The 27,519-nt window shown below is 31.4% G+C and overlaps 4 protein-coding genes across 4 annotated transcripts in view; 1 reads left to right on the top strand and 3 right to left on the bottom strand.

Annotated features, from left to right (window-relative positions):
- Nucleotides 1-5,499: 5,499 nt before the first annotated feature.
- On the bottom strand, nucleotides 5,500-7,205 carry LOC135125291 (procathepsin L-like). The gene is made up of 4 exons (XM_064050755.1): nucleotides 7,096-7,205; nucleotides 6,911-7,007; nucleotides 6,257-6,604; nucleotides 5,500-6,188 (listed from the first exon to the last, which is right to left on the bottom strand). Exons 2-4 carry the CDS (start codon nucleotides 7,001-7,003, stop codon nucleotides 5,625-5,627), a joined length of 1,005 nt encoding a protein of 334 aa, XP_063906825.1. The 5' UTR covers nucleotides 7,004-7,007; nucleotides 7,096-7,205; the 3' UTR covers nucleotides 5,500-5,624.
- A 241-nt stretch (nucleotides 7,206-7,446) lies between these two features.
- Trs31 (TRAPP subunit 31) overlaps nucleotides 7,447-27,519 on the top strand; it is a 33,529-nt gene continuing 13,456 nt past the window's right edge. Inside the window, exon 1 of the mRNA XM_064050767.1 lies at nucleotides 7,447-7,469. Within this exon, the coding sequence (XP_063906837.1) occupies nucleotides 7,462-7,469 (8 nt within the window). The 5' untranslated portion in view covers nucleotides 7,447-7,461. The remainder of the gene's footprint in view (nucleotides 7,470-27,519) is intronic.
- LOC135125292 (procathepsin L-like) lies at nucleotides 15,916-17,643 on the bottom strand. Its single transcript, XM_064050756.1, has 4 exons — nucleotides 17,534-17,643; nucleotides 17,349-17,445; nucleotides 16,681-17,028; nucleotides 15,916-16,602 (listed from the first exon to the last, which is right to left on the bottom strand). Exons 2-4 carry the CDS (start codon nucleotides 17,439-17,441, stop codon nucleotides 16,039-16,041), a joined length of 1,005 nt encoding a protein of 334 aa, XP_063906826.1. The 5' UTR covers nucleotides 17,442-17,445; nucleotides 17,534-17,643; the 3' UTR covers nucleotides 15,916-16,038.
- On the bottom strand, nucleotides 25,809-27,517 carry LOC135125284 (procathepsin L-like). Its single transcript, XM_064050728.1, has 4 exons — nucleotides 27,427-27,517; nucleotides 27,242-27,338; nucleotides 26,574-26,921; nucleotides 25,809-26,495 (listed from the first exon to the last, which is right to left on the bottom strand). The coding sequence occupies exons 2-4, from the start codon at nucleotides 27,332-27,334 to the stop codon at nucleotides 25,932-25,934; spliced, it is 1,005 nt and encodes a 334-aa protein (XP_063906798.1). The 5' UTR covers nucleotides 27,335-27,338; nucleotides 27,427-27,517; the 3' UTR covers nucleotides 25,809-25,931.

Below are 27,519 nucleotides of genomic sequence, written 5' to 3'. Positions count from 1 at the left end.
AAAATTAAACATAAGTCGAAAAATATAAAATTTAAAAATCCAAAAATTGAAAAATTGAAAAAGTAAAAAAATCGAAAACACCAAAAGCCAAAAATCGAAGTCGAAGAATTGCAATATTGAAAAATCCCAAAACTGAAAATATCGAAAAACTGAAAAATGGAAGAAAAACTGAAAAATGGGAAACCTGAAAAATCTGAAAACTGAAATATCCAAAAACTGAGAACCTAAAACGTCGACAAATCGAAAAATCCAAAAGTCAAAAATGGAAAAGTCGAAGAACAGAAATATAGAAAAATCCCAAAACTTAAATATCGAAAAACTGAAAAATGAAAGAAAAACTGACGAATCGAAAAACTGAAAAATCCCAAAATTAATAAATTGAGGAATCGAAAAATCAAAAAAATGAAATTGAAAAATCGAAACCTGAGAAAAAAGAATTGAAAAACCAAAAAACATGAAAAATCAATTAATAGAAAAATCGACAAATAAAGAGTTTATCAAAGTCCAAACTTGAAAAATCGAAATATTTGAAAATCGTAAAATTGAAGAAAACACCTGAAAACCGAGAAATTGAAAAATTGAGAAATTGTAAAATCCAAAAATTGAAAAATAAATAGGAGTAAACTGAAAAGTCCCCAAACTGCGAAAAAAAACGGTCAAAAATTCATAATCAAAAATGAGATTTTTGAAAAATTGCCTAAAAATTCTCTAAAAATCCTGGGATATAAATCTCGACAAGCTGATTCAACAAAATTAAATGTAATTAGTTTTGGCTTTAGATTTTCCAAAAATTCGGTTTGTAAATGAACGTTTTCTGTCTCGAAAATTTTTGTCTTATAGATTCTGGAAAAATTGTTTGAATTTCCCAAGAAATGAACCCTAAAATAAATTCTACGAGTCGGAATCTACAAGACAATGTGTTTAGCTAATTTTCTAATGTTGCGGAAAAATGTTTTGACCATTTTTCCGCAACATATTGAAAAATGAGATTTGTTGAGATTTGTCTAAAAATTCTCAAAAAATTCTGGCACATAAATTTCGACGAGCTGATTCGAAAAACTTGTGTAATTCGTTTTGGCTTAAGAAATTGCAAAAAATTTGGTTTGGAAATTAATTTTTTCTGTTTCGAAAATTTTTATCTTATCGACCCTGGCACAACTGTTGGAATTTTCGAAGAAATGAAGCCTAAAATAAATTCTGTGAGTCGGAATCTACAAGAAAATGTCTTCAGATAATTTTTTAATGATGCAGAAAAAACGGTCAAAAATTCATATTGAAAAATAGAATTTTTGAAAAATTGACTAAAAATTCTGTAAAAATTCTGGAATATAAATCTCAACGAGCTGATTCAAGAACAAAAACTGTAATTAGTTTTGACTCAAGAGTTTCAAAAATTCGGTTTGGAAATGATTTTTTTTATCTAGAATATGCTTATCTTATCGATTCTGGAAATATTGTTGGAATTTTCGAAGAAATGAAACCTAAAATAAATTCTGTGAGTCGGAATCAACAAGAAAATATCTTTCGGTAATTTTTTAAGGGTGCGGAAGAAACGGCCAAAAATTAATTTTGAAAAATTGCCTACAAATTCTCAAAAAATTCGGGATATAAATTTCGACAAGGTGATTCAAGAACATTAAGTCTAATTAATTTTCGCCCAAGATTTTCCAAAAATTCGGTTTGGAAATGAATTTTTTTTGTCTCGAAAATTTTTAAATTTTTATATTATCGATTCTGGAAAAATTGTTGCAATTTTCGAAGAAATGAAACTTAAAATAAATTCTGCGAGTCGGAGACTACAAGAAAATGTCTTTAGGAAATTTTCTAATGATGTGGAAAAAACTGTCAAAAATGCAAACTGAAAAATGAGATTTTTGAAAAATTGCCTCGAAATTCTCAAAAAATTCCAGGATATAAATCTCGACAAGGTGATTCAAGAACATTAAGTCTAATTACTTTTTGCTCAACATTTTCCAAAAATTCGGTTTGGAAATGAATTTTTTCTGTCTGGAAAATTTTTAAATTTTTATATTATCGATTCTGGAAAAATTGTTGGAATTTTAGAAGAAATGAAACCTAAAATAGATTCTGTTAGTCGGAATCTAGAAGAAAATGTCTTTAGGTAATTTTCTAATGATGCAGAAAAATTGGTCAAAAATTCATATTGAAAAATGAGATTTTTGAAAAAATGCCTCAAAATTCTAAAAAAATTCTGGAATATAAATTTCGAAGAGCTGATTCGAAAAACATCAAGTGTAATTAGTTTTAGTTCAAGATTTTCCTAAAATTCGGTTTGTAAATGAACGTTTCTGCCTCGAAAATTTTTATCTAATCGATTCTGAAAAAAATGTTGGAATTTTCGAAGAAATGAAGCCTAAAGTAAATTCTGCGAGTCGGAATCTACAAGAATGTTTTGAGGTAATTTTCTAAAGCGGTCAAAAATTCATATTGAAAAATGAGATTTTTGAAAAATTGACTAAAAATTCTCAAAAAATTCTGGGCTATGAATCTCGACGAACTAATTCAAGGACATTAAGTGTTATTAGTTTTGGCTCAAGATTTTCCAAAAATTCGGTTTGGAAATGAACTTTTTCTGTCTTGAAAATATTTTCTTATCGATTTTGGAAAAAATTGTTGGAATTTTCGAAGAAATGAAGCCTAAAATAAATTCTGTGCGTCGGAATCTACAAGAAAATGTTTTCAGGTAATTTTCTAATGATGCGGAAAAAATCTGTCAAAAATTCATATTGAAAAATGATTTTTTTGAAAAATTGACTAAAAATTCTCAAAAAATCGTGAGATATAAATCCCGACGAGGTAATTCAAGGACATTAAGTGTAATCAGTTTTGGCTCATGATTTTCCAAAAATTCGGTTTGGAAATGAATGTTTTCTGTCTTGAAAATATTTTCTTATTGATTTTGGAAAAAATTGTTGGAATTTTCGAAGAAATGAAGGCTAAAATAAATTCTGTGCGTCGGAATCTACAAGAAAATGTTTTTACGTAATTTTCTAATGATGCGGAAAAAACTGTCAAAAATTCATATTGAAAAATGAAATTTTTAAAAAATTGACTAAAAATTCTCACAAAATCCTGAGATATAAATCTTGACGAGGTAATTCAAGGACATTAAGTGTAATCAGTTTTGGCTCAAGATTTTCCAAAAATTCGGTTTGGAAATGAACTTTTTCTGTCTTGAAAATATTTTCTTATCGATTTTGAAAAAAATTGTTGGAATTTTCGAAGAAATGAAGCCTAAAATAAATTCTGTGCGTCGGAATCTGCAAGAAAATGTCTTCAGGTAATTTTCTAATGATGCGAAAAACTGTCAAAAATTCATCTTGAAAAATGAAATTTTTGAAAAATTGACTAAAAATTCTCAAAAAATCATGAGATATAAATCTTGACAAGGTAATTCAAGGACATTAAGTGTAATCAGTTTTGGCTCAAGATTTTCCAAAAATTCGGTTTGGAAATGAACTTTTTCTGTCTTGAAAATATTTTCTTATCGATTTTGGAAAAAAATTGTTGGAATTTTCGACGAAATGAAGCCTAAAATAAATTTTGTGCGTCGGAATCTACCAGAAAATGTCTTTAGGTAATTTTCTAATGATGCGGAAAAAACTGTCAAAAATTCATTGAAAAATGAAATTTTTGAAAAATTGACTAAAAATTCTCAAAAAATCCTGAGATATAAATCTTGCGGAGGTAATTCAAGGACATTAAGTGTAATCAGTTTTGACTCAAGATTTTCCAAAAATTCGGTTTGGAAATAAACTTTTTCTGTCTTGAAAATATTTTCTTATCGATTTTGGAAAAAATTGTTGGAATTTTCGACGGAATGAAGCCTAAAATAAATTCTGTGCGTCGGAATCTACAAGAAAATGTCTTTAGGTAATTTTCTAATGATGCGGAAAAAACTGTCAAAAATTCATATTGAAAAATGAAATTTTTGCAAAATTGACTAAAAATTTTCATAAAATTCTGGGATATAATCGTCGACGAACTGATTTGAAAAACATAAAGTGTAAGTGGTTTTGGATCTAGATTTTCCAAAAATTCGGTTTCGAAGTGATTTTTTTTTATTTTGAAAATCCATCTTTGGAAAAACTATTGCAGTTTTCGAAGAAATTAAGCCCAAAATAGATGTTATAGCCCAAAATCTACAAAAAGTGTCTTAAAGTATTTTTCCTATTCAAAAAATTATATTTACATTGAAAAATTGAGGTTTTTGAAACGAACTGATTCAAGAACATACATTTTTTCTGCCTCGAAAATTTGTATCTTACGATTCTGGAAAAATTGTTGGAATTTTCAAAGAAATGAAGCCGAAAATAAATTCTACGGTTCGAAATTTGGAAGAAAATGTCTGTACGTAATTCTGTTTGGAAATTATTTTTTTTTTATCTCGAAAATCGTTATCTCATTGTTTCTGGAAAAATGGTTGGAATTTTCGAAAAAATCAAGCCGATAGTAAATTGTACGAGTCGAAATCTACAAGAAAATGTCTGCAAAGAATTTTCGAATGGTGCGAAAAAACGGTCAAAAATTCATATCGGACAATTGTGATTTTTGAAAAATTGCCAAAAAATTTTCAAAAAATTCTGAGATATAGACCTTGACGAGCTGAACCGAAAAACATAAAGTGTAATTGGTTTTGGCTCAAGAGTTTCCAAAAATTCTGTTTGGAAATGATTTTTGTTTTTCGAAAATCCTTATTTTATCGATTGTGGAAAAATTGTTGGAATTTTCGAAGAAATGAAGCCAAAAATTAATTGTACGAGTCGAAATCAACAAGAAAATGTCCGTAGCGAATTTTGAAAGTTGCCCAAAAATCATCAAAAAATTGTAGGATATAAACCTCTATGATTTTTTTTTTAAAGTCTACAAAAAATGTCTTTCGGTAATTTTCCAAACGGCCAAAAAATCATATCTACATTGAAAAATTGAGGTTTTTGCCCAAAAAATCCTCCAAAACATCTAGAATATAGATCTCCTTGCCTAAAAATCTTTAAAAACTTCTAAGCTATACATTTCGACGTGCTGATTCGAAAAATATAAAGTGTTACAATTTTTACTCAGAAAATTGTCATTTCTAGTGATTTTGAAAAAATTGTTGAAATGTTCGCAAAAATGGTGCCGAAATATAAATAAATAAATAAATAAATATACGAGAAAATTTTCGAATAGTGCTGAAAAAATTCATAACTGAGATTTCTGAGAAGTTGTCTAAAAGTCTTAAAAAAAAATCTATGAAGTCAAAAAAACAAACTCTGTGGTGTAGACAAACACAAAAAAAAATTATAAGTTGTGAAAACACATTTACAGGATATCATTTAGCTTCTTACACTGTTACTGGTATTACTTACCTATATTTGTTTAAATTTATAGAGGTTATTACAAATTAAATTTCCCAAAGAGCGCTGAGTTATCATTTCTTCTTCTGGTATTCGATCCCACTTCTGACGCTTTTTACTTAACTTATTAAAAAACAATTACTTATAGTAAAAAACTGTATTTGTTCATTTAGCTCAAAAGCAATATCAAAATCGCAAAAATCATAAGCAACCTAACCTAATATTCGACTTCTATTTCGAATTCGAACTACGACCCCTTTAAGCGGCTTAAACAAGAGGATAACTGGCAGCCGTGGCAATTCCGCAATTATTATTACGATTGCGGGCCATCTTGATGTATCCTTGCGTCCCCCAGGTCTTCCCCCACGAGTTCTTGACAATCCAGTAGTTTTTACCATTATCCGCCCCATACCCCACAACCAAGACTCCGTGGTCTAGCATCTTCGAGCTGCATTTGGGCTCGTAGTACACCCCACTCTTGTAGTGCATGAAACTTGGTCTGCTGGCATCTATAGCGACCGAAATCGGCCCAACGGTAGCAACAGCACTCTGAAGATCCTGTTCGCTGCCATGTGGCACATCCACGAAACCGCGATCAGTAGCCCCCCTATTCTTGGGGTTGTATTGGCACTTGCCATCCTTGGCCTTATACGGATAAGACGCTTCGGTGTCGATTCCCCCGTTAGCTTCGATGTAGCGGAAAGCATAGTCCATCAAACCACCGTGGCAACCCTTGTTGCCGTATTTTTGGGAGCAGTCCACCAGGTTCTGCTCGCTGAGGGACACCAGTTTGCCGGTTTTGCGGAAGGTCTGGCCTTCCAAGGAGCCGGTCTACAAATGGTCGAAATTTAGTCGCGCTTAAACTTATTTTAGCTAATTAAATATTAATTAGTACTAACAGCGCTGAAAGCCCAGCACGATCCACACTGTCCTTGGTCTTTCACTCCCGTAACCGCCCCCTTCGTCCTCCAGTCTACGTCAGTGGGCAGTTCAACGTTAGCTGGGGGGATGAACGTGACGCTATCTTTCATCTCGCTTCCTCTCATTGCAGTTACATTGAAACTGTTCATGATCTGGATGAACTCCTGGTGCAGCATGTCGGAGTATTTGTTGATGCCCATTTCGTACGTGACCAAGCCCTGGGCGTACAGTTTGTTATGTTGGGCTATTTGGTGGGAGTTTTCCATGAAAATTTTCATGCGAAAGCGTTCTTCGATTTCGCTTTGGTATTGTTTGTTGTAGGTCAGCTGCAAACATAGAGAATTTCGAGTGCCTGTACAAATATTTAAAAAACAACATCTGTATGTAATCAAACAAATATCTTATTTAAATTTAGAAAATTCTGAGAAAGGGTTATCTTGACTATTTGTGAAGTTTATTTATAGTGTCGTTCAATCTAAAGTTTATATTTATTCATAAGGTGTGGTCAGAAGCTGATAACTGGAAATTGGCCGAGTGTTACTGGGAGGATAATGTCTGCATAGCAACAAACGGGGAAATCCCGGATACAAGTTATAGTTCGAAGATTAATGAAAAAATCAAAATAAACCAACCTTATAAGTGGCCCATTGCTCTTTTACTAACTTAGAAAACGACACTGCTTGGCTGCCAACCACACAGATCGCTAACAAAATCTGGAACTTCATTGTTCTGAAAAATAAAAAACACGAACAAATGGGTTACAAAACGGTACAATGATGTAAACGTAAAGCAAAGTCAAGAAAAAGATAATAATTACTTGTTCTTCTCAAGTGTTGTGTTCACCTCACCCACTAAACACAAAATGACAGCGAAGCAAAAAATATCAAGATTCAAATTTGTTTGTAGATAAAATCACTCAGGGAGTGTCCGCTGCGGCTGCATTGCCAACCCGCGCAGCGAAATTTCCCAGATAAAAAAGAAAAACTCAAAATTTCGCCATTTCACAACTTTTGGAAATAGCGTTCAACATTTTTTATTTCTATTGTTATAGACTATTTAAATCCCATAAATTACGTTTCGTCTGGTGTATAGACAACCCAATAAACCGATTGATATGTTTTATGTCAATTGTCAAAACATAACCTACAAAAAATCCGTGAAACTTTCAAATCTTTAACTCGCGATGAGTTTGACGGAGCGAAATAAGACCAGCATTCGAGATAAGCCCCTACCCTGAGAAAAATTAAGATTTTTGAAAAAAAATTCAAAAAATTGTGTCTTTCCAAAAATTCTGCTTGTGAATTATTTTTTGTATCTCGAAAATCGTTATCTTATCGATTCTGGAAAATTGTCCCAATTTCTGGAGAAATCATACCGAAAATAAATTCTACGAGTCGAAATCTACAAGAAAATGTCTTTGGGTAATTTTCGCATGATGCGGAAAAATGGTCAAAAGTTCATATTGAAAAATTGAGATTTTTAAAAAGGTGCCTAAAAATTCTAGGGATTTTGTTGAAAACGGTTGACAGCCATGAAATTAAGCATTTAACTTTGAGTTTGGTCTTTTGTTGGGAAAAAAATACAAAATTCAAATTTTACGTATTAACCTCACTCAGGTTTTCCATTATTTGTTGAAAATAAATTTACACTGAGAAAGAAATATACTCCGGTTATCGAACAGATGGAGTTGTAAAAGTGCGTAAGTAAATGAAAATGGAAAAATTGAAAAACAAAAAAATTGGGAAATAAAATTTAAATGCGAAAATTCAAAAATTGTAAAATACAAAAATTACACTGCATTGTTTTAAATCGAAAAAAAGTTTGGAGATCGAGAAACTGTAAAAAAGAAAAATTAAAAACCGAGAACTTGACAAATCGAAAAACTGAAGATTTAAAAATTTCAAAAGTTTCAAAATCGAAATATTAAACATCGAAAAGTCGAAACACTGAAAAATCGAAGAGGCGAAAAATCGGGAACTTCAAAAATCGGAAAGTCAAAAAATCGAAAAATGGCGATTTCTCCATTTTGAAAAATCCAAGAGTTAACAAATCACAAATCGGGAAGTCGAAAAACAAAAGCCCGAAAGAATTGCTCAATTCGAAAATCGAAAAATCCGAAAATTGGAAAGTGAAAAAGTAGAAAAATCAAAATCGGGAAATCGGAAAATCGAGAAATCGTAAAATCGAAAAGTCGGAGTTTCCAATACGTAAAAAAGAGAAATTCAAAAATGGATCGTCGAAAAATCCAAAAATTCACAAAACGAAAAGCCGAATTCGGAAAATCGAAAAATCTGAAAGTCGAAACATCAAGAAATTGAAAAGTCTAGATTGAGAAAAGTAGAAATTGAAATATTTTAAAGTCGAAAAATCCCATGATCAAAAAAGTCCAAAAATCCAAAAATTGAAATTTTGAACAATCTAAAAACTCAAAAATCGAAAATTTCAAAAATCTAAATATCGATAAATCAAAAAATCCAAAACCCCAAAAATTCGAAATTTCGAAGTCGAAAAATTCAAACATTGTCTCCAAAAATCGACAATTCTAAAAATCAAAAAATGAGAAATATACTCCGTTTATCGAACAGATGGAGTTGTAAAAGTGCGTAAGAAAATGAAAATGGAAAAATTGAAAAACAAAAAAAAAAAGTGAAATAAAATTAAAATGCGAACATTCAAAAGTTGTAAAATACAAAAACTACATTGCAGTTTTAAATCGAAAAATTGAAATATGGAAAATTTCGAACATTTTAAAAATTCCAAAGTTTGAAGATCGAGAAACTGTAAAAGAGAAAAATTAAAAACTGAGAACTTGACAAATCGAAAAACTGAAGATTTAAAAATTTCAAGTTTAAAAATCGAAAAATTAGACATCGGAAAGTCGAAACATTGAAAAAGCGAAAAGGCAAAAAATCGGGAATTTCAAAAAGTCGAAAAATTCAGAAAAAAATTTATCGAAAAATCGGGAAATTGAAAAATGGGAAATCGAAAAGTCAAATCGAAAAATGGCGATTTCCCCATTTTGAAAAATCCAAAAATTAACAAATCACAAATCAGAAAGTCTAAAAATCGAAAACTCGAAAGAATTGGGAAATCCAAAAATTGAAAAATATGAAAGTTGGAGAATTGATCAATCCAAAAATCGAAAACTCTAAAAATCAAGAAATGAGAAAGAAATATACTCCGGTTATCGAACAAATGGAATTGTAAAAGAGCGTAAGTAAAGGAAAATGGAAAAATTGAAAAACAAAAAAAATGTGAAATAAAATTAAAATGCGAAAATTCAAAAATTGTAAAGTACAAAAATTACATTGCAGTTTTAAATCGAAAAATTGAAATATGGAAAATTTCGAACATTTTAAAAATTCCAAAGTTTGAAGATAGAGAAACTGTAAAAGAGAAAAATTAAAAACTGAGAACTTGACAAATCGAAAAACTGAAGATTTAAAAAAGCGAAAAGGCAAAAAATCAGGAATTTCAAAAAGTCGAAAAATTCCGAAAAAAATTCATCGAAAAATCGGGAAATTGAAAAATGGGAAATCGAAAAGTCAGATCGAAAAATGGCGATTTCCCCATTTTGAAAAATCCAAAAATTAACAAATCACAAATTGGAAAGTCGAAAAATCGAAAGAATTGTGAAATCCAAAAATTGAAAAATAGGAAAGTTGGAGAATTGATCAATCCAAAAATCGAAGTGAAAAAGTGGAAAAATCAAAGTCTAAAAATCGGTAAATCGGAAAATCGAGAAATCGAAAAGTCGAATTCGGAAAATCGAAAAATCTGAAAGTAGAAACATCAAGAAATTGAAAAGTCTAGATTGAGAAAAATAGAAATTGAAATATTTTAAAGTCGAAAAATCCAAAAATTGAAATTTCGAACAATCTAAAAACTCAAAAAATCGAAAAAATGTTAAGTTGAAAATTCGAGTAATCCAAAAGTCAAAAAATTAAAAAAGCGATAATTTGAAAAACCCAAAAATCGGTAAATCAAAAACTCAAAAATTCGAAATTTCAAAGTCGAAAAATTCAATAATTGTATCAAAAATCGAAAACTAAAAATCAAGAAAAGGAAAGATCCAAAAATCGAAAAATTAAAAAATCACAAATCGAAAAGTCGAAAAATCCAAAAATAGATAACTCCAAAAATCCAAAAACTTGAAATCGAATTGAAATTATTCAGAAATGTGAAAGTCGAAACATCAAGAAATTGAAAAGTTTAAATTGAGAAATTTAGAAATCGATATATTGAAAAGTTTAAAAATCCAAAAATCGCAATTTCGAAAAATCCAAAACTCGAAAAATCGAAAAGTCTAGAGAAACTCGAAAGAAAAAGAGAAATTCAAATGTCGAAATAGCGAAGAATTGATCAATCCAAAAATCGAAAAATCTTAGAATCGAAATCGTAAAAAAGAGAAATCAAAAATTCGACAAAACGGAAAGTCGAAGTTGGAAAATCGAATAATCTGAAAGCTGAAACATCAAAAAATTGAAAAGTCTAAATTGAGAAAACTAGAAATTGAATATTTTAAAAGTCGAAATATCCAAAAATCAAAAAAGTCGAAAAATCCCAAAATTGAAAAAACCTAAAACTCAAAAAATCGAAAAAAGGTAAGTCGAAAATTCGAGAAATAGAAAAGTCAAAAAATCAAAAAAATCGAAATCTGCAAATCTAAAACTCGGAAACTCAAAAATTCGAAATTTCGATGTCGAAAAATTCAAAAATTGTACCAAAAATCGAAAACTAAAAATCAAGAAAAGGACAGATCCAAAAATCCAAAATTGGAGATTTCGAAAAAGCGAAAAAAAATCAAAAATCGAAAAGTCGAAAAATCCAAAAACTGAAAGTCGAAATGGAATTATCGAGAAATGTGAAAGTCGAAACATCAAAAATTTGAAAAGTCTAAATTCAGAAATATAGAAATCGAAATATTGAAAAGTTTAAAAATCCAAAAATCGCTTTTTCGAAAAATCCAAAACTCAAAAAATCGAAAAGTCTAGAAATCGAAAACTCGAAAGAAAAAGAGAAATCCAAAATTCGAAATATCGAAGAAGTGATCAATCCAAAAATCGAAAAATCGTACAATCGAAATCGTAAAAAAAGAGAAATTCAAAAGTGGATAATCGAAAAATCCAATTGGTTTTGGCTCAAGATTTTACAAAAATTCGATTTGAAAAATATTTTTTTATTTCGAAAATTTTTGTGTTATCATTTGTGGAAAAATTGTCGACATTTTCGAAAAAATGACGCTAGTAAATAAATTCCATGAGTCGAAATCTAGAAAAAAATATGGTTCTGTAATTTTCGGATGACGAGGAAAAAACGGTCGAAAATTCGTATTGAAAAATCTCAATTTTTGAAAAGTTGCCTAAAAATCCTCAAAAAATTCTGGGCTAGCAATCTCGACGAGCTAATTAGAAAAAGATAAAGTGTTACTAGTTCCGGACCAAGGTTTTCGAAAAATTGTTGAAATTTTCGAAAAAATGATGTCGAAAGGACCAGAAATGCACGAGCATTCATCGAAAAATCCAAAAATCCACAAAACGAAAAGTCGAATTCGGAAAATCGAAAAATCTGAAAGTTGAAACATCAAGAAATTGAAAATTCTAGATTGAGAAAAGTAGAAATTGAAATATTTTAAAATCGAAAAATCCCAAAATCAAAAATGTCCAAAAATCCAAAAATTGAAATTTTGAACAATCTAAAAACTGAAAAAATCGCAAAAATGTTAAGTCGGAAATGCGAGAAATCCAAAAGTCAAAAAATTAAAAAATTGAAAATTTTAAAAATCTAAAAATCGATAAATCAAAAAATCCAAAACCCAAAAATTCGAAATTTCGAAGTCGAAAAATTCGAACATTGTATCCAAAAACCGAAAACTCTAAAAATCAAGAAATGGAGAAATCCAAAAATCGAAAAATGGAGATTTCGGAAAATAGAAAAACTAAAAAATCACAAATCAAAAAGTCGAAAGATCCAAAAATAGATCAATCGAAAAATCCAAAAATTGGGAGTCGAAGTGGGATTATCGAGAAATGTGAAAGTCGAAACATCAAGAAATTGAAAAGTCTAAATTGAGAAATATAAAAATGGAAATATGTGTTCAAAAGTTTAAAAATCCAATAATCGCAATTTCCGAAAATCCAAAACTTGAAAAATCAATAGTCTAAAAATCGAAAATTCGAAAGAAAAAGAGAAATCCAAAATTCGAAATATCGAGGAAGTGATCAATCCAATAATCGCAAAACCGTAGAATCGAAATCGTAGAAAAGAGAAATTAAAAAATTCTGGAAAAATTGTCGACATTTTCGAAAAAATGAAGCTAGTAAATAAATTTCATGAGTCGAAATATAGAAAAAAATGCGTTTCGGTAATTTTCGAATGACGAGGAAAAAGCGGTCAAAAATGCATATTGAAAAATTGAGATTTTTGAAAAATTGCCTAAAAATTCTCATAAAATTCTGAGACATAGATCTCGTCGAGCTGATGCTGAAAACACATATGTTAATTGTGCCGGACAAAATTTTCTAAAAATTGATTTAAAAATAGAAGTAATTTTCTTCTTTCTCGAGAATTATCTTTTTTTCGTTATATCGATTCTGAAAAAATAATTAGTGTTTTCGAAGAAATGAAGCCGAAAATAAATTACACGAGTCGAAATCTACAAAAAAAATGTCTGTAAGGAATTTTCAAATGATGCGAAAAAACGGTCAAAAATCCACATTGAAAAATTGAGATTGCCTAAAAATTCCCAAAAAATTCTGGAATATAGATCTCGACGAGCTGATTAGAAAAACTAATTGTAATTGGTTTTGGCTCAAAATTTTCCAAAAATTCGATTTGAAAATTATTTTATCTCAAAAATCCTTATCTTATTGATTTTAGAAAAATTCTGTCAAAAAAATGTCACTTTTTTGGAAAAGTGTTTATTCGTACGCATGCGTACGAGTCAAATTTAAGTAAAATTTTAACTTAGCTGGCATACAGGAAAATCAAATTATTACAAATATTTTATAAAATTTTACGTGATATTTTACAAGATTTTTAATGTGTAATTTTTCGTGTAAATTTTGCATCGTGTCAAACGGGCTTAAGAATCGAAAGATGATGAAAAAGTGTCAAAAATTCATATTGAAACATTGAGATTTTCGAAAAGTTGCCTAAAAATTCTCAAAAAATTTTGGACTATCAATCTCGACGAGCTAATTAGCAAAAGATAAAATGTTACTAGTTCCGGACCAAGGTTTTCGAAAAATTCGGTTTTCCATTGAAATTTTTTTATCCAGAAATGTGTAATTTTTATTGATTTTGGAAAAATTGTTGAAATTGTACCGAAAGGACCCGAAATGCACGAGAAAATTTTCGAATGGTGCTCAAAAAACGCTCAAAAAATTCATGACTGAAATTTTTAAAAAGTTGCCTAAAAGTCTTCAAAAAAATCTATGATATAGAACTCGACGTGTTAAAAATCTGAAAATATTGTTACGAAGAAACCCATACCCCGGCCCGGTACGACGCCTATGATTTCTAGTATGTACGGCGACCTGGAAGCGGATATCGCGATGGGTGTTCCAGAACAAGCTTAGAAGCGATGACCGAGACCTTCGTCAAAGGCCGAGCGGCTGTTTAAAGGGGAACCACCGTCGGGAACACTTGGTGTAGTCCGGAAAGTGCATGGGACAAGTCTAATCAAATCCATTCCTGTCGAGTCGGAATTATTATGTACCTAATCGCTGTATAGTTGGTCGTGTAAATTGGATTTACTGAAAAATAAAATTGTTCAGTTTAATCCATGCCAATTTTAAATTAGCGAGAATCGTAGCAACATTTTAAATAATGTGACTTAATCAGAACGAAAAAAGTGGAAAAATGGATCATCGAAAAAAAATCCAAAAATCCACAAAACGAAAAGCCGAATTCGGAAAATCAAAAAATATGAAAGTCAAAACATCAAGAAATTGAAAAGTCTAGAATGAGAAAAGTAGACATTGAAATATTTTAATGTCGAAAAATCCCAAAATCAAAAAAGTCCAAAAATCCAAAAATTGAAATCTTGAACAATCTAAAAACTGAAAAAATCGAAAAATCGAAAACTCGAAAGAAAAAGAGAAATCCAAAATTCGAAATATCGAAGAAATGATCAATCCAAAAATCGAAAAATCGTACAATCGAAATCGTAATAAAGGGAAATTCAAAAGTGGATAATCGAAAAATCCGATTGGTTTTGGCTCAAGATTTTCCAAAAATTCGATTTGAAAAATATTTTTTTATGTCGAAAATTTTTGTGTTATCGTTTATGGAAAAATTGTCGACATTTTCGAAAAAATGAAGCTAGTAAATAAATTCCAGAGTCTAAATCTGGAAAAAAATATGTTTTGGTAATTTTCGAATGACGAGGAAAAAACGGTCGAAAATTCGTATTGAAAAATTTCAAATTTTTGAAAAGTTGCCTAAAAATCCTCAAAAAATGTTGGACTATCAATCTCGACGAGCTGATTAGAAAAAGATAAAGTGTTACTAGTTCCGGACCAAGGTTTTCGAAAAATTCGGTTTCAAAATGTTTTTTTTTCCAGAATAGTGGCATTATCATTGATTTTGGAAAAATTGTTGAAATTTTCGAAAAAATGATGTCGAAATGCACGAGAAAATTTCCGCGTAGTGCTCAAAACACGCTCAAAAAATTCATAACTGAAATTTTTGAAAAGTTGCCTACAAGTCTTCAAAAAAATCAATGATATAGATCTCGACGTGTTAAAAATCCGAAAATATTGTTAGGAAAAAGGGGCTGTTGAAAGGGGAACCACCGTCGGAAGCAGTTAGTGTAGTCCAGGCAATGCATGTGGGAAGTCTAGTCAAATCCATTCCAGTCGAGTCGGAATTATTCTGTACATAATCGCTGTATAGTTAGTCGTGTAAATTGGAGTTACTGAGAAATAAAATCGTAACAACATTTTAAACAATGTGACTTAATCAGAACGAAAAATGTGAGAAAAAAAAAGTGGTAAGGTATAGACAGAATTAGCAATACATAAAAAACCCTCGCTACTAAAGCACAATTAAATGAGTATAGTTTTTTTGATAAATTATATTCAAAATACTTAACTCCCACTGAAAAATCAACAGCACATTTTTCTTAAGAATTTAGCCTCTCAGGAACACCAATGAATAATTTTTTCGGTGTATAGGAGTTAAAGTAATGTTACGTTTGACGAGTATTAAAGTCGGCGTGGGGAAAACTCAACAATTTATTTCTTAATAACTCGAATTTACACGACTAACTATTACAGCGATTATGTACAAAATAATTCCGACGCAATTTCACTCGGTTTTTATCGATACTCGTTGGACTCGACTCGGCTGAATTAGGTGAATAATAATCCCGTTCCAGACGGTGGCCTCTATTTAAACCTACACGTTTCTCTCGGTGGCTGGAAAACGCCGCTTCGGGATTTTCCTGGATAGGATATCATTTAGTTTCTCACACTGTTACTGGTATTACTTACCTATATTTGTTTTAATTTATAGAGGTTATTACAAATAATAGTTCACAAAGAGCAAAAATACTTATTAAGTTGAGGTACCACTTTTTCTTCTAGTATTCGATCCCACTTTTGACGCTTATTACTAAATTTATTAAAAAACAAATAGTAAAAAATTGTATTTGTTCATTTAGGTCAAAGCAACATCAAAATCGCTAAAATCATAAGCAGCTTAACCTAATATTCGACTTCTACTTCGAATTTATACTACGACTTCTCGAAGCCGTCTAAACTAGAGGAAAACTGGCCATCGTGGCAATTCCGCAATTATTATTGCGATTGCGGGCCATCTTGATGTACCCGGCGTCTCCCCATGTGTTCCCCCAGGAGTTCTTCACGAGCCAATAGTCTTGACCATTATCCGTCCCATACCCTACAATCAAGACTCCATGGTCCAGCCGGCTCGAGCTACAGGTCGGCTCGTAGTACACCCCACTCTTGTAGTTCATGAAGCTTGGTTTGCTGGCGTCTATAGCGATCGAAATCGGTCCAACGGTAGCAACAGCACTCTGCAGAAGCAATTCGTTGCCAGGCGCCAGATCCACGGAACCGTAATCAGTAGCCCCCCTATTCTTGGGGTTGTATTGGCACTGGCCTTCTATAGCCGTATACGGGTAAGACGCTTCGGTGTCGATGCCCCCGTTAGCTGCGATGTAGCGGAAAGCTAAGTCCATCAAACCACCGTGGCAACCCATGTTGCCGTATGGTTGGGAGCAGTCCACCAGGTTCTGCTCGCTGAGAGACACCAATTTGCCGGTTCTGCGGAAGGTCTGGCCCTCCAAGGAGCCGGTCTACGAATGTACGAGGTTTAGTCGCGCTTACACTTATTTTAGGTATATTAAATTAATATAAATTAATATAATACTAACAGCGCTGAAAGCCCAGCACGATCCACACGCTCCTTGGTCTTTCACTCCCGTAACCGCCCCCTTTGTCCTCCAGTCTACGTCAGTGGGTACTTCCACGTTAGCTGGGGGGATGAACGTAATTCTATCTTTCCTCCCGCTTCCTCTCATTGCAGTTCCGTTGAAACCGTTCATGATCTGGATGAACTCCTGGTGCAGCATGTCGGAGTATTTGCTGATGCCCATTTCGTACGTGACCAAGCCCTGGGCGTACAATTTGTTATGTTGGGCTATTTGGTGGGAGTTTTCCATGAAAATTTTCATGCGGAAACGTTCTTCGATTTCGCTTTGGTATTGTTTGTTGTAGGTCAGCTGCAAACATCGAGAATTTCGAGTGTCTGTACAAATATTTAAAAAACAACATTTTTATGTAATCAAACAAATATCTTGTTTAAATTTAGAAAATCCTAAGAAAGGGTTATCTTGTCTATTTGTGAAGTTTATTTATAGTGTCGTTCAATCTAAAGTTTATATTTATTCATAAGGTGTGTTCAGAAGCTGATAACCGGAAATTGCCCGAGTGTTACTGTTTTATATTGAATAGGGGGATAATGTCTGCATAGCAACAAACGGGGAAATCCCTGACACAAGTTATAGTTCGAAAATTTATGAAAAAAGCAAAATAAACCAACCTTATAAGTGGCCCATTGTTCTTGTACTAACTTAGAAAACGAAACTGCTTGGCCGCCAACCACACAAATGGCTAACAAAATCTGGAACTTCATTGTTCTGAAAAATAAAAAAGACGAACAAATGGGTTACAAAATAGTACGACGATGTAAACGTAAAGCAAAACCAAGAAAAATTTAATAATTACTTGTTCTTCTCAAGTGTTGTGTTCACTTCACCCACTAATCACAAAATGATTGCGAAGCAAAAAAATATCAAGATTCAAATTTGTTTGTAGATAAAATCACTCAGGGAGTGTCCGCTGCGGCTGCATTGCCAACCCGCGCAGCGAAATTCCCCAGATAAAAAAGAAACACTCAAAATTTCGCTGTTTCACAACTTCTGGAAACAGCGTTCAACATTTTTTATTTCTATTGTTAGAGAGTGTTTTAATCCCATAAATTATGCTTCGTCTGGTGTATAGGCAACCCAATAAACCGATTGATACGTTTTGTGTCAATTGTCAAAACATAACCTACAAAATATCCGTGAAACTTTCAAATCTTCAACTCGCGACGAGTTTGACGTGGTGAATTAAGACCAGCATTCCAGATAAGCCCCTACCCTGAGAAAAATTAAGATTTTTGAAAAAAAATTAAAAAAATTGTGTGTTTCCAAAAATTCTGCTTTTGAATTATTTTTTGTATCTCGAAAATCGTTATCTTACCAATTCTGGAAAATTGTCCCAATTTCTGGAGAAATCATGCCGAAAATAAATTCTACGAGTCGAAATCTACAAGAAAATGTCTTTGGGTAATTGTCGAATGATGCGGAAAAATGGTCAAAAGTTCATATTGAAAAATTGAGATTTTTAAAAAGTTGCCTAAAAATTGTGGGGATTTTGTTCAAAACGATTGACAGCCATGAAATTAATCATTTAACTTTGAATTTGGTCTTTTGTTGAAAAAAAAATACAAAATTCAAGTTTTACGTATTAACCTCACTCAGGTTTTCCATTATTTGTTCAAAATTTACACGGAAAAAGAAATATACTCCGGTTATAGAACAGATGGCGTTGTAAAAGTGCGTAAGTAAATAAAAATGGAAAAATTGAAAAACAAAAAAGTTGTGAAATAAAATTAAAATGCGAAAATTCAGAAGTTGCAAAATACAAAAATTACATTGCACCGTTTTAAATCGAAAAAAGTTCCATAGTTTGAAGATCGAGAAACTGTAAAAAAGAAAAATTAAAAACTGAGAACTTGACAAATCGAAAAACTGAAGATTTAAAAATTTCAAAAGTTTCAAAATCGAAAAATTAGACATCGAAAAGTCGAAACACTGAAAAATTGAAAAGGCGAAAAATCGGGAACTTCAAAACTCGAAAAGTCAAAAAATCGAAAAATGGCGATTCCTCCATTTTGAAAAATCGAAAAATTAACAAATCACAAATCGGGAAGTCGAAAAACAAAAGCCCGAAAGAATTGCTCAATTCGAAAATCGAAAAATCCGAAAATTGGAAAGTGAAAAAGTAGAAAAATCAAAATCAAAATCGGTAAATCGAAAAATCGAGAAATCGTAAAATCGAAAAGTCGAAGTTTCGAATTCGTAAAAAAGGGAAATTCAAAAATGGATCATCGAAAAATCCAAAAATCCACAAAACGAAAAGCCGAATTCGGAAAATCGAAAAATCTGAAAGTCGAAACATCAAGAGATTGAAAAGTCTAGAATGAGAAAAGTAGAAATTGAAATATTTTAATGTCGAAAAATCCCAAAATCAAAAAAGTCCAAAAATCCAAAAATTGAAATCTTGAGCAATCTAAAAACTGAAAAAATCGAAAAAATGGTAAGTCGCAAATGCGAGAAATCCAAAAGTCAAAAAGTTAAAAAATCGAAAATTTAAAAAATCTAAAAATCGATAAATCAAAAAATCCAAAACCCAAAAATTCCAAATTTCGAAGTCGAAAAATGCAAACTCTAGAAATGAGAAAGAAATATACTCCGGTTGTCGAACAGCTCCATCTGTTCGACAACAGATGCGTTGTAAAAGTGCGTAAGAAAATGAAAATGAAAAAATTGAAAAACAAAAAAAACTGTGAAATAAAATTAAAATGCGAAAATTAAAAAATTGTAAAATACAAAAATTACACTGCAGTTTTAAATCGAAAAATTCAAATATGGAAAATTTCGAACATTTTAAAAATTCCAAAGTTTGCAGCTCGAGAAACTGTAACAGAGAAAAATTAAAATCTGAAAACTTGACAAATCGAAAAACTGAAGATTTAAAAATTTCAAAAGTTTCAAAATCGAAAAATTAGACATCGAAAAGTCGGAACATTGAAAAAGCGAAAAGGCAAAAAATCGGGAATTTCAGAAAGTCGAAAAATTCAGAAAAAAATTCATCGAAAAATCGGAAAGTCGAAAAATTGAAAAGTCGAAAGAATTGATCTATCCAAAAATCGGAAAATCGAGAAATCGAAAAGTCGAAAAATCTGAAAGAATCGAAGAAACTGAAAAATCTAGATTGAGAAAACTAGAAATTGAATATTTTAAAGTGAAAAATCCAAAAATTGAAATTTCGAACAATCTAAAACTCAAGAAATCGAGAAAAGGTAAGCCGAAAATTCGGGAAATCCAAAAGTTAGAAAAGTAAAAAATCGAAAATTTGAAAAATCGAAAAATCGATAAATCAAACACTCAAAAATTCGAAATTTCGAAGTCGAAAAATTCAAAAATTGTATCAAAATCGAAAACTAAAAATCAAGAAAAGAAGAGATCCAAAAATCGAAAAATAAAAAAATCACAAATCGAAAAGTCGAAAAATCCAAAAATAGATAACTCCAAAAATCCAAAAACTTGGAGTCGATTTTGAAATTATTCAGAAATGTGAAAGTCGAAACATCAAGAAACTGGAAAGAGTAAATTGAGAAATTTAGAAATCGATATATTGAAAAGTTTAAAAATCCAAAAATCGCAATTTCGAAAAATCCAAAACTCGAAAAGTCGAAGTCTAAAAATCGAAAACTCGAAAGAAAGAGAGGAATCCAAAAGTCGAAATATCGAAGAATTGATCAATCTAAAAATCGAAAAATCGTAGAATCGAAATCGTAAAAAGAGAAATCCAAAAATTGACAAATCGGAAAGTCGAATAATCTGAAAAGTTGAAACATCAAAAAATTGAAAAGAATAAATTGAGAAAATTAGAAATTGAATATTTTAAAAGTCGAAAAATCCAAAAATCAAAAAAGTCGAAAAATCCCAAATTGAAATTTCGAACAACCTAAAACTCAAGAAATCGGAAAAAGGTAATTCGAAAATTCGAAAAATAGAAAAGTCAAAAAGTCAAAAAAATCGAAAATTTGAAAAATCTAAAAATTGAAAACTCAAAAATTCGAAATTTCGATGTCAAAAATTGTACCAAAAATCGAAAACTAAAAATCAAGAAAAGGAGAGATCCAAAAATCGAAAAATTAAAAAATCACAAATCGAAAAGTCGAAAAATCCAAAAATAGGTAACTCCAAAAATCCAAAAACTTGAAGTCGAATTGAAATTATTCACAAATGTGAAAGTCGAAACATTAAGAATTTGAAAAGTTTAAATTGAGAAATTTAGAAATCGATATATTGAAAAGTTTAAAAATCCAAAAATCGCAATTTCGAAAAATCCAAAACTCGAAAAATCGAAGTCTAAAAATCGAAAACTCGAAAGAAAAAGAGAAATCCAAAAGTCGAAATTTCGAAGAATTGATCAATCCAAAAATCGAAAAATCGTAGAATGGAAATCGTAAAAAGGAGAAATCCAAAAATCGACAAATCGGAAAGTCGAAGTTGGATAATCGAATAATCTGAAAGTTGAAACATCAAAAAATTGAAAAGTCTAAATTGAGAAAACTAGAAATTGAATATTTTAAAAGTCGAAAAATCCAAAAATCAAAAAAGTCGAAAAATCCCAAAATTGAAATTTCGAACAACCTAAGTAAAACGCAAGAAATCGGAAAAAGGTAAGTCGAAAATGCGAGAAATAGAAAAGTTAAAAAATCAAAAAAATCGAAAATCTGAAAAATCTAAAAATCGAAAACTCAAAAATTCGAAATTTCGAAGTCGAAAAATTCAAAAATTGTACCAAAAATCGAAAATTAAAAATCGGAAAAAGGAGAGATCCAAAAATCCAAAAATGGAGATTTCGAAAAAGCGAAAAAAAAAAATCAAAAATCGAAAAGTCGAAAAATCCAAAAACTGAAAGTCGAAATGGGATTATCGAGAAATGTGAAAGTCGAAACATCAAGAATTTGAAAAGTCTAAATTGAGAAATATAGAAATCGAAATATTGAAAAGTTTAAAAATCCAAAAATCGCTTTTTCGAAATGAAGCCGAAAATAAATTCTACGAGTCGAAACCTACATGAAAATGTCTTTGGGTAATTTTCGAATGATGCGGAAAAATGGTCAAAAGTTCATATTGAAAAATTGAGATTTTTAAAAAGTTGCCTAAAAATGCTGGGGATTTTGTTCAAAACGGTTGACAGCCATGAAATGAAGCATTTAACTTTGAGTTTGGTCTTTTGTTGGAAAAAAAAATACAAAATTCAAGTTTTACTTATTAACCTGACTCAGGTTGTCCCTTATTTGTTCAAAATTTACACTGAGAAAGAAATATACTCCGGTTATCGAACAGATGGAGTTGTAAAATTGCGTAAGTAAATGAAAATGGAAAAATTGAAAAACAAAAAAATTGTGAAATGAAATTAAAATGCGAAAATTCAAAAATTGTAAAATACAAAAATTACATTGCATTGTTTTAAATCGAAAAAAGTTCCATAGTTTGAAGATCTAGAAACAGTAAAAAAGAAAAATTAAAAACTGAGAACTTGAAAAATCGAAAAACTTAAGATTTAAAAATTTAAAAAGTTTCAAAATCGAAAAATTAGACATCGAAAAGTCGAAACATTGAAAAATCGAAAAGGCGAAAAATCGGGAACTTCAAAAAACGAAAAGTCAAAAAATCGAAAAATGGCGATTTCTCCATTTTGAAAAATCCAAAAGTTAACAAATCACAAATCGGAAAGTCGAAAAAGCGAAAGTTCGAAAGAATTGCGAAATCCAAAAATTGAAAAATCCAAAAATCGGAACGGGAAAAAGTAGAAAAATCAAAATCAAAATCGGTAAATCGGAAAATCGAGAAATAGTAAAATCGAAAAATCGAAGTTTCGAATTCGTAAAAAAGAGATATTCAAAAATGGATCGTCGAAAAACCCAAAAATCTTCAAAACGAAAAGTCGAATTCGGAAAATCGAAAAATCTGAAAGTCGAAACATCAAGAAATTGAAAAGTCTAGATTGAGAAAAGTAGAAATTGAAATATTTTAAAGTCGAAAAATCCCAAGATCAAAAAAGTCCAAAAATCCAAAAATTGAAATTTTGAACAATCTAAAAACTCAAAAAATCGGAATTTTAAAAAATCTAAAAATCAATAAATCAAACAATCCAAAACCCGAAAATTCTAAATTTCGAAGTCGAAAAATTCAAACAATGTATCCAAAAATCGAAAACTCTAGAAATGAGAAAGAAATATACTCCGGTTGTCGAACAGATGGAGTTGTAAAAGTGCGTAAGAAAATGAAAATGGAAAAATTGAAAAACAAAAAAAAATTTGAAATAAATTTAAAATGCGAAAATTCAAAAATTGTAAAATACAAAAATTACACTGCAGTTTTAAATCGAAAAATTGAAACATGGAAAATTTCGAACATTTTAAAAATTCCAAAGTTTGCAGATAGAAAAACTGTAACAGAGAAAAATTAAAAACTGAAAACTTGACAAATCGAAAAACTGAAGATTTAAAAATTTCAAAAGTTTCAAAATCGAAAAATTAGACATCGAAAAATCGGAACATTGAAAAAGCGAAAAGGCAAAAAATCGGGAATTTCAAAAAAACGAAAAATTCCGAAAAAAATTCATCGAAAAATCGGAAAGTCGAAAAATTGAAAACTCGAAAGAATTGATCTATCCAAAAATCGAAAAATCCAAAAATCGGAAAATCGAGAAATCGTAATATCGAAAAATCGAGAAATTGAAAAGTCGAAAAATCTGAAAGAATCGAAGAAACTGAAAAATCTAGATTGAGAAAACTAGAAATTGAATATTTTAAAGTCGAAAAATCCAAAAATTGAAATTTCGAACAATCTAAAACTCAAGAAATCTAGAAAAGGTAAGCCAAAAATTCGGGAAATCCAAAAGTCAGAAAAGTAAAAAATCGAAAATTTGAAAAATCTAAAAATCGATAAATCAAACACTCAAAAATTCGAAATTTCGAAGTCGAAAAATTCAAAAATTGTATCAAAATCGAAAACTAAAAATCAAGAAAAGAAGAGATCCAAAAATCGAAAAATCAAAAAATCACAAATCGAAAAGTCGAAATATCCAAAAATAGATACTCCAAAAATCCAAAAAATCGAAGTCGAATTGAAATTATTCAGAAATGTGAAAGTCGAAGAATTGAGAAATTTAGAAATAGATATCTTGAAAAGTTTAAAAATCCAAAAATCGCAATTTCGAAAAATCCAAAACTCGAAAAATTGAAAAGTCTAAAAATCGAAAACTCGAAAGAAAAAGAGAACTCCAAAAGTCGAAATATCGAAGAATTGATGAATCCAAAAATCGAAAAATCGTAGAATGGAAATCGTAAAAAAGAGAAATCCAAAAATCGACAAATCGGAAAATCCAATAATCTGAAAGCTGAAACATCAAAAAATTGAAAAGTCTAAATTGAGAATACTAGAAATTGAATATTTTAAAAGTCGAAAAATCCAAAAATAAAAAAAGTCGAAAAATCCCAAAATTGAAATTTCGAACAACCTAAAACTCAAGAAATCGAAAAAAGGTAAGTCGAAAATGCCAGAAATAGAAAAGTCAAAAAATCAAAAAAATCGAAAATCTGAAAAATCTAAAAATCGAAAACTCAAAAATTCGAAATTTCGAAGAAGTGATCAATCCAATAATCGAAAAATCGTACAATCGAAACCGTAAAAAAGAGAAACTCAAAAGTGGATAATCGAAAAATCCAATTGGTTTTAGCTCAAGATTTTCCAAAAATTCGATTTGAAAAATATTTTTTTTATTTCCAAAAATTTTTGTGTTATCGTTTCCGGAAAAATTGTCGACATTTTCGAAAAAATGAAGCTAGTAAATAAATTTCATCAGTCGAAATCTAGAAAAAAATATGTTTGGATAATTTTCAAATGTCGTGGGAAAAACGGTCGAAAATTCGTATTGAAAAATTGAGGTTTTTGAATAGTTGCCTAAAAATCCTCAAAAAATTCTGGGCTACCAATCTCGACGAGCTAATTAGAAAAAGATGAAGTTTTACTAGTTTTCGACCAAGGTTTTCGAAAAATTCGGTTTTACAATGAATTTTTTTTTTCCAGAAAATTGTCATTTTCATTGATTTTGAAAAAAGTGTTGAAATTTTCGAAAAAATGATGTCGAAATGCACGAGAAAATTTCTGCATAGTGCTCAAAACACGCTCAAAAAATTCATAACTGAAATTTTTGAAAAGTTGCCTACAAGTCTTCAAAAAAATCTATGATATAGATCTCGACGTGTTAAAGATCCGAAAATATTGTTAGGAAAAAGGGGCTATTTAAAGGGGAACCATCGTCGGAAGCAGTTAGCGTAGTCCAGGCAATGCATGGGAGAAGTCTAGTCAAATCCATTCCAGTCGAGTCGGAATTATTCTGTACATAATCGCTGTAAATTGGAGTTACTGCAAAATAAAATCGTAACAATATTTTAAACAATGTGACTTAATCAGAACGAAAAATGTGAGAAAAAAGAAAAAAATTGGAAAGATATCGACAGAAGTAGCAATACATAAAAAACCCTCGCTACTAAAGCACAATTAAATGAGTATAGTTTTTTTGATAAAGTATATTCAAAATACTTAACTCCCACTGAAAAATCAAAAGCACATTTTTCTTAAGAATTTAGCCTCTCAGGAACACCAATGAATAATTTTTTCGGTGTATAGGAGTTAAAGTATTGTTACGTTTGACGAGTATTAAAGTCGGCGTGGGGAAAACTCAACAATTTATTTCTTAATAACTCGAATTTACACGACTAACTATTACAGCAATTATGTACAAAATAATTCCGACGCAATTTCACTCGGTTTTTATCGATACTCGTTGGACTCGACTCGGCTGAATTAGCTGAATAATAATCCCGTTCCAGACGGTGGCCTCTATTTAAACCTACACGTTTCTCTCGGTGGCTGGAAAACGCCGCTTCGGGATTTTCCTGGATAGGATATCATTTAGTTTCTCACACTGTTACTGGTATTACTTACCTATATTTGTTTTAATTTATAGAGGTTATTACAAATAATGGTTCACAAAGAGCAAAAATACTTATTAAGTTGAGGTACCACTTTTTCTTCTAGTATTCGATCCCACTTTTGACGCTTATTACTACATTTATTAAAAAACAAATAGTAAAAAATTGTATTTGTTCATTTAGGTCAAAGCAACATCAAAATCGCTAAAATCATAAGCAGCTTAACCTAATATTCGACTTCTACTTCGAATTTATGCTACGACTTCTCGAAGCGGCCTAAACTAGAGGAAAACTGGCCATCGTGGCAATTCCGCAATTATTATTGCGATTGCGGGCCATCTTGATGTACCCAGCGTCTCCCCATGTGCTCCCCCATGAGTTCTTCACGAGCCAATAGTCTTGACCATTATCCGTCCCATACCCTACAATCAAGACTCCATGGTCCAGCCGGCTCGAGCTGCAGGTCGGCTCGTAGTACACCCCACTCTTGTAGTTCATGAAGCTTGGTTTGCTGGCGTCTATAGCGATTGAAATGGGTCCAACGGTAGCAACAGCACTCTGCAGAAGCAACTCGTCGCCAGGCGCCAGATCCACGGAACCGTGATCAATAGCCCCTCTATTCGTGGGGTTGTATTGGCACTGGCCTTCTATAGCCGTATACGGGTAAGACGCTTCGGTGTCGATGCCCCCGTTAGCTGCGATGTAGCGGAATGCTAAGTCCATCAAACCACCGTGGCAACCCATGTTGCCGTATGGTTGGGAGCAGTCCACCAGGTTCTGCTCGCTGAGAGACACCAGTTTGCCGGTTCTGCGGAAGAACAGACCCTCCAAGGAGCCGGTCTACGAACGTACGAGGTTTAGTCGCGCTTACACTTATTTTAGGTATATTAAATTAATATAAATTAATATAATACTAACAGCGCTGAAAGCCCAGCACGATCCACACGCTCCTTGGTCTTTCACTCCCGTAACCGCCCCCTTTGTCCTCCAGTCTACGTCAGTGGGTACTTCCACGTTAGCTGGGGGGATGAACGTAATTCTATCTTTCCTCTCGCTTCCTCTCATTGCAGTTCCGTTGAAACCGTTCATGATCTGGATGAACTCCTGGTGCAGCATGTCGGAGTATTTGCTGATGCCCATTTCGTACGTGACCAAGCCCTGGGCGTACAATTTGTTATGTTGGGCTATTTGGTGGGAGTTTTCCATGAAAATTTTCATGCGGAAACGTTCTTCGATTTCGCTTTGGTATTGTTTGTTGTAGGTCAGCTGCAAACATTGAGAATTTCGAGTGTCTGTACAAATATTTAAAAAACAACATTTTTATGTAATCAAAGCAAATATCTTGTTTAAATTTAGAAAATCCTGAGAAAGGGTTATCTTGTCTATTTGTGAAGTTTATTTATAGTGTCGTTCAATCTAAAGTTTATATTTATTCATAAGGTGTGTTCAGAAGCTGATAACCGGAAATTGCCCGAGTGTTACTGTTTTATATTGAATAGGGGGATAATGTCTGCATAGCAACAAACCGGGAAATCCCTGACACAAGTTATAGTTCGAAGATTTATGAAAAACCAAAATAAACCAACCTTATAAGTGGCCCATTGTTCTTGTACTAACTTAGAAAACGAAACTGCTTGGCTGCCAACCACACAAATGGCTAACAAAATCTGGAACTTCATTGTTCTGAAAAATAAAAAAGACGAACAAATGGGTTGCAAAATGGTACAACGATGTAAAAGTACACCAAAGTCAAGAAAAAGATAATAATTACTTGTTCTTCTCTAAGTGTTGTGTTCACCTCACCCACTAAACACAAAATGATTGCGAAGCTAAAAAATATCAAGATTCAAATTTGTTTGTAGAT

Source organism: Zophobas morio, unplaced genomic scaffold (assembly GCF_036711695.1).
Source record: "Zophobas morio isolate AGI-343-1 ecotype UQ-CSIRO unplaced genomic scaffold, CSIRO_AGI_Zmor_V1 ptg000008l, whole genome shotgun sequence".
In the NCBI taxonomy this organism is placed as follows: Eukaryota; Metazoa; Arthropoda; class Insecta; order Coleoptera; family Tenebrionidae; genus Zophobas; species Zophobas morio.
This window is presented reverse-complemented; position numbering and strand designations above follow the sequence as displayed.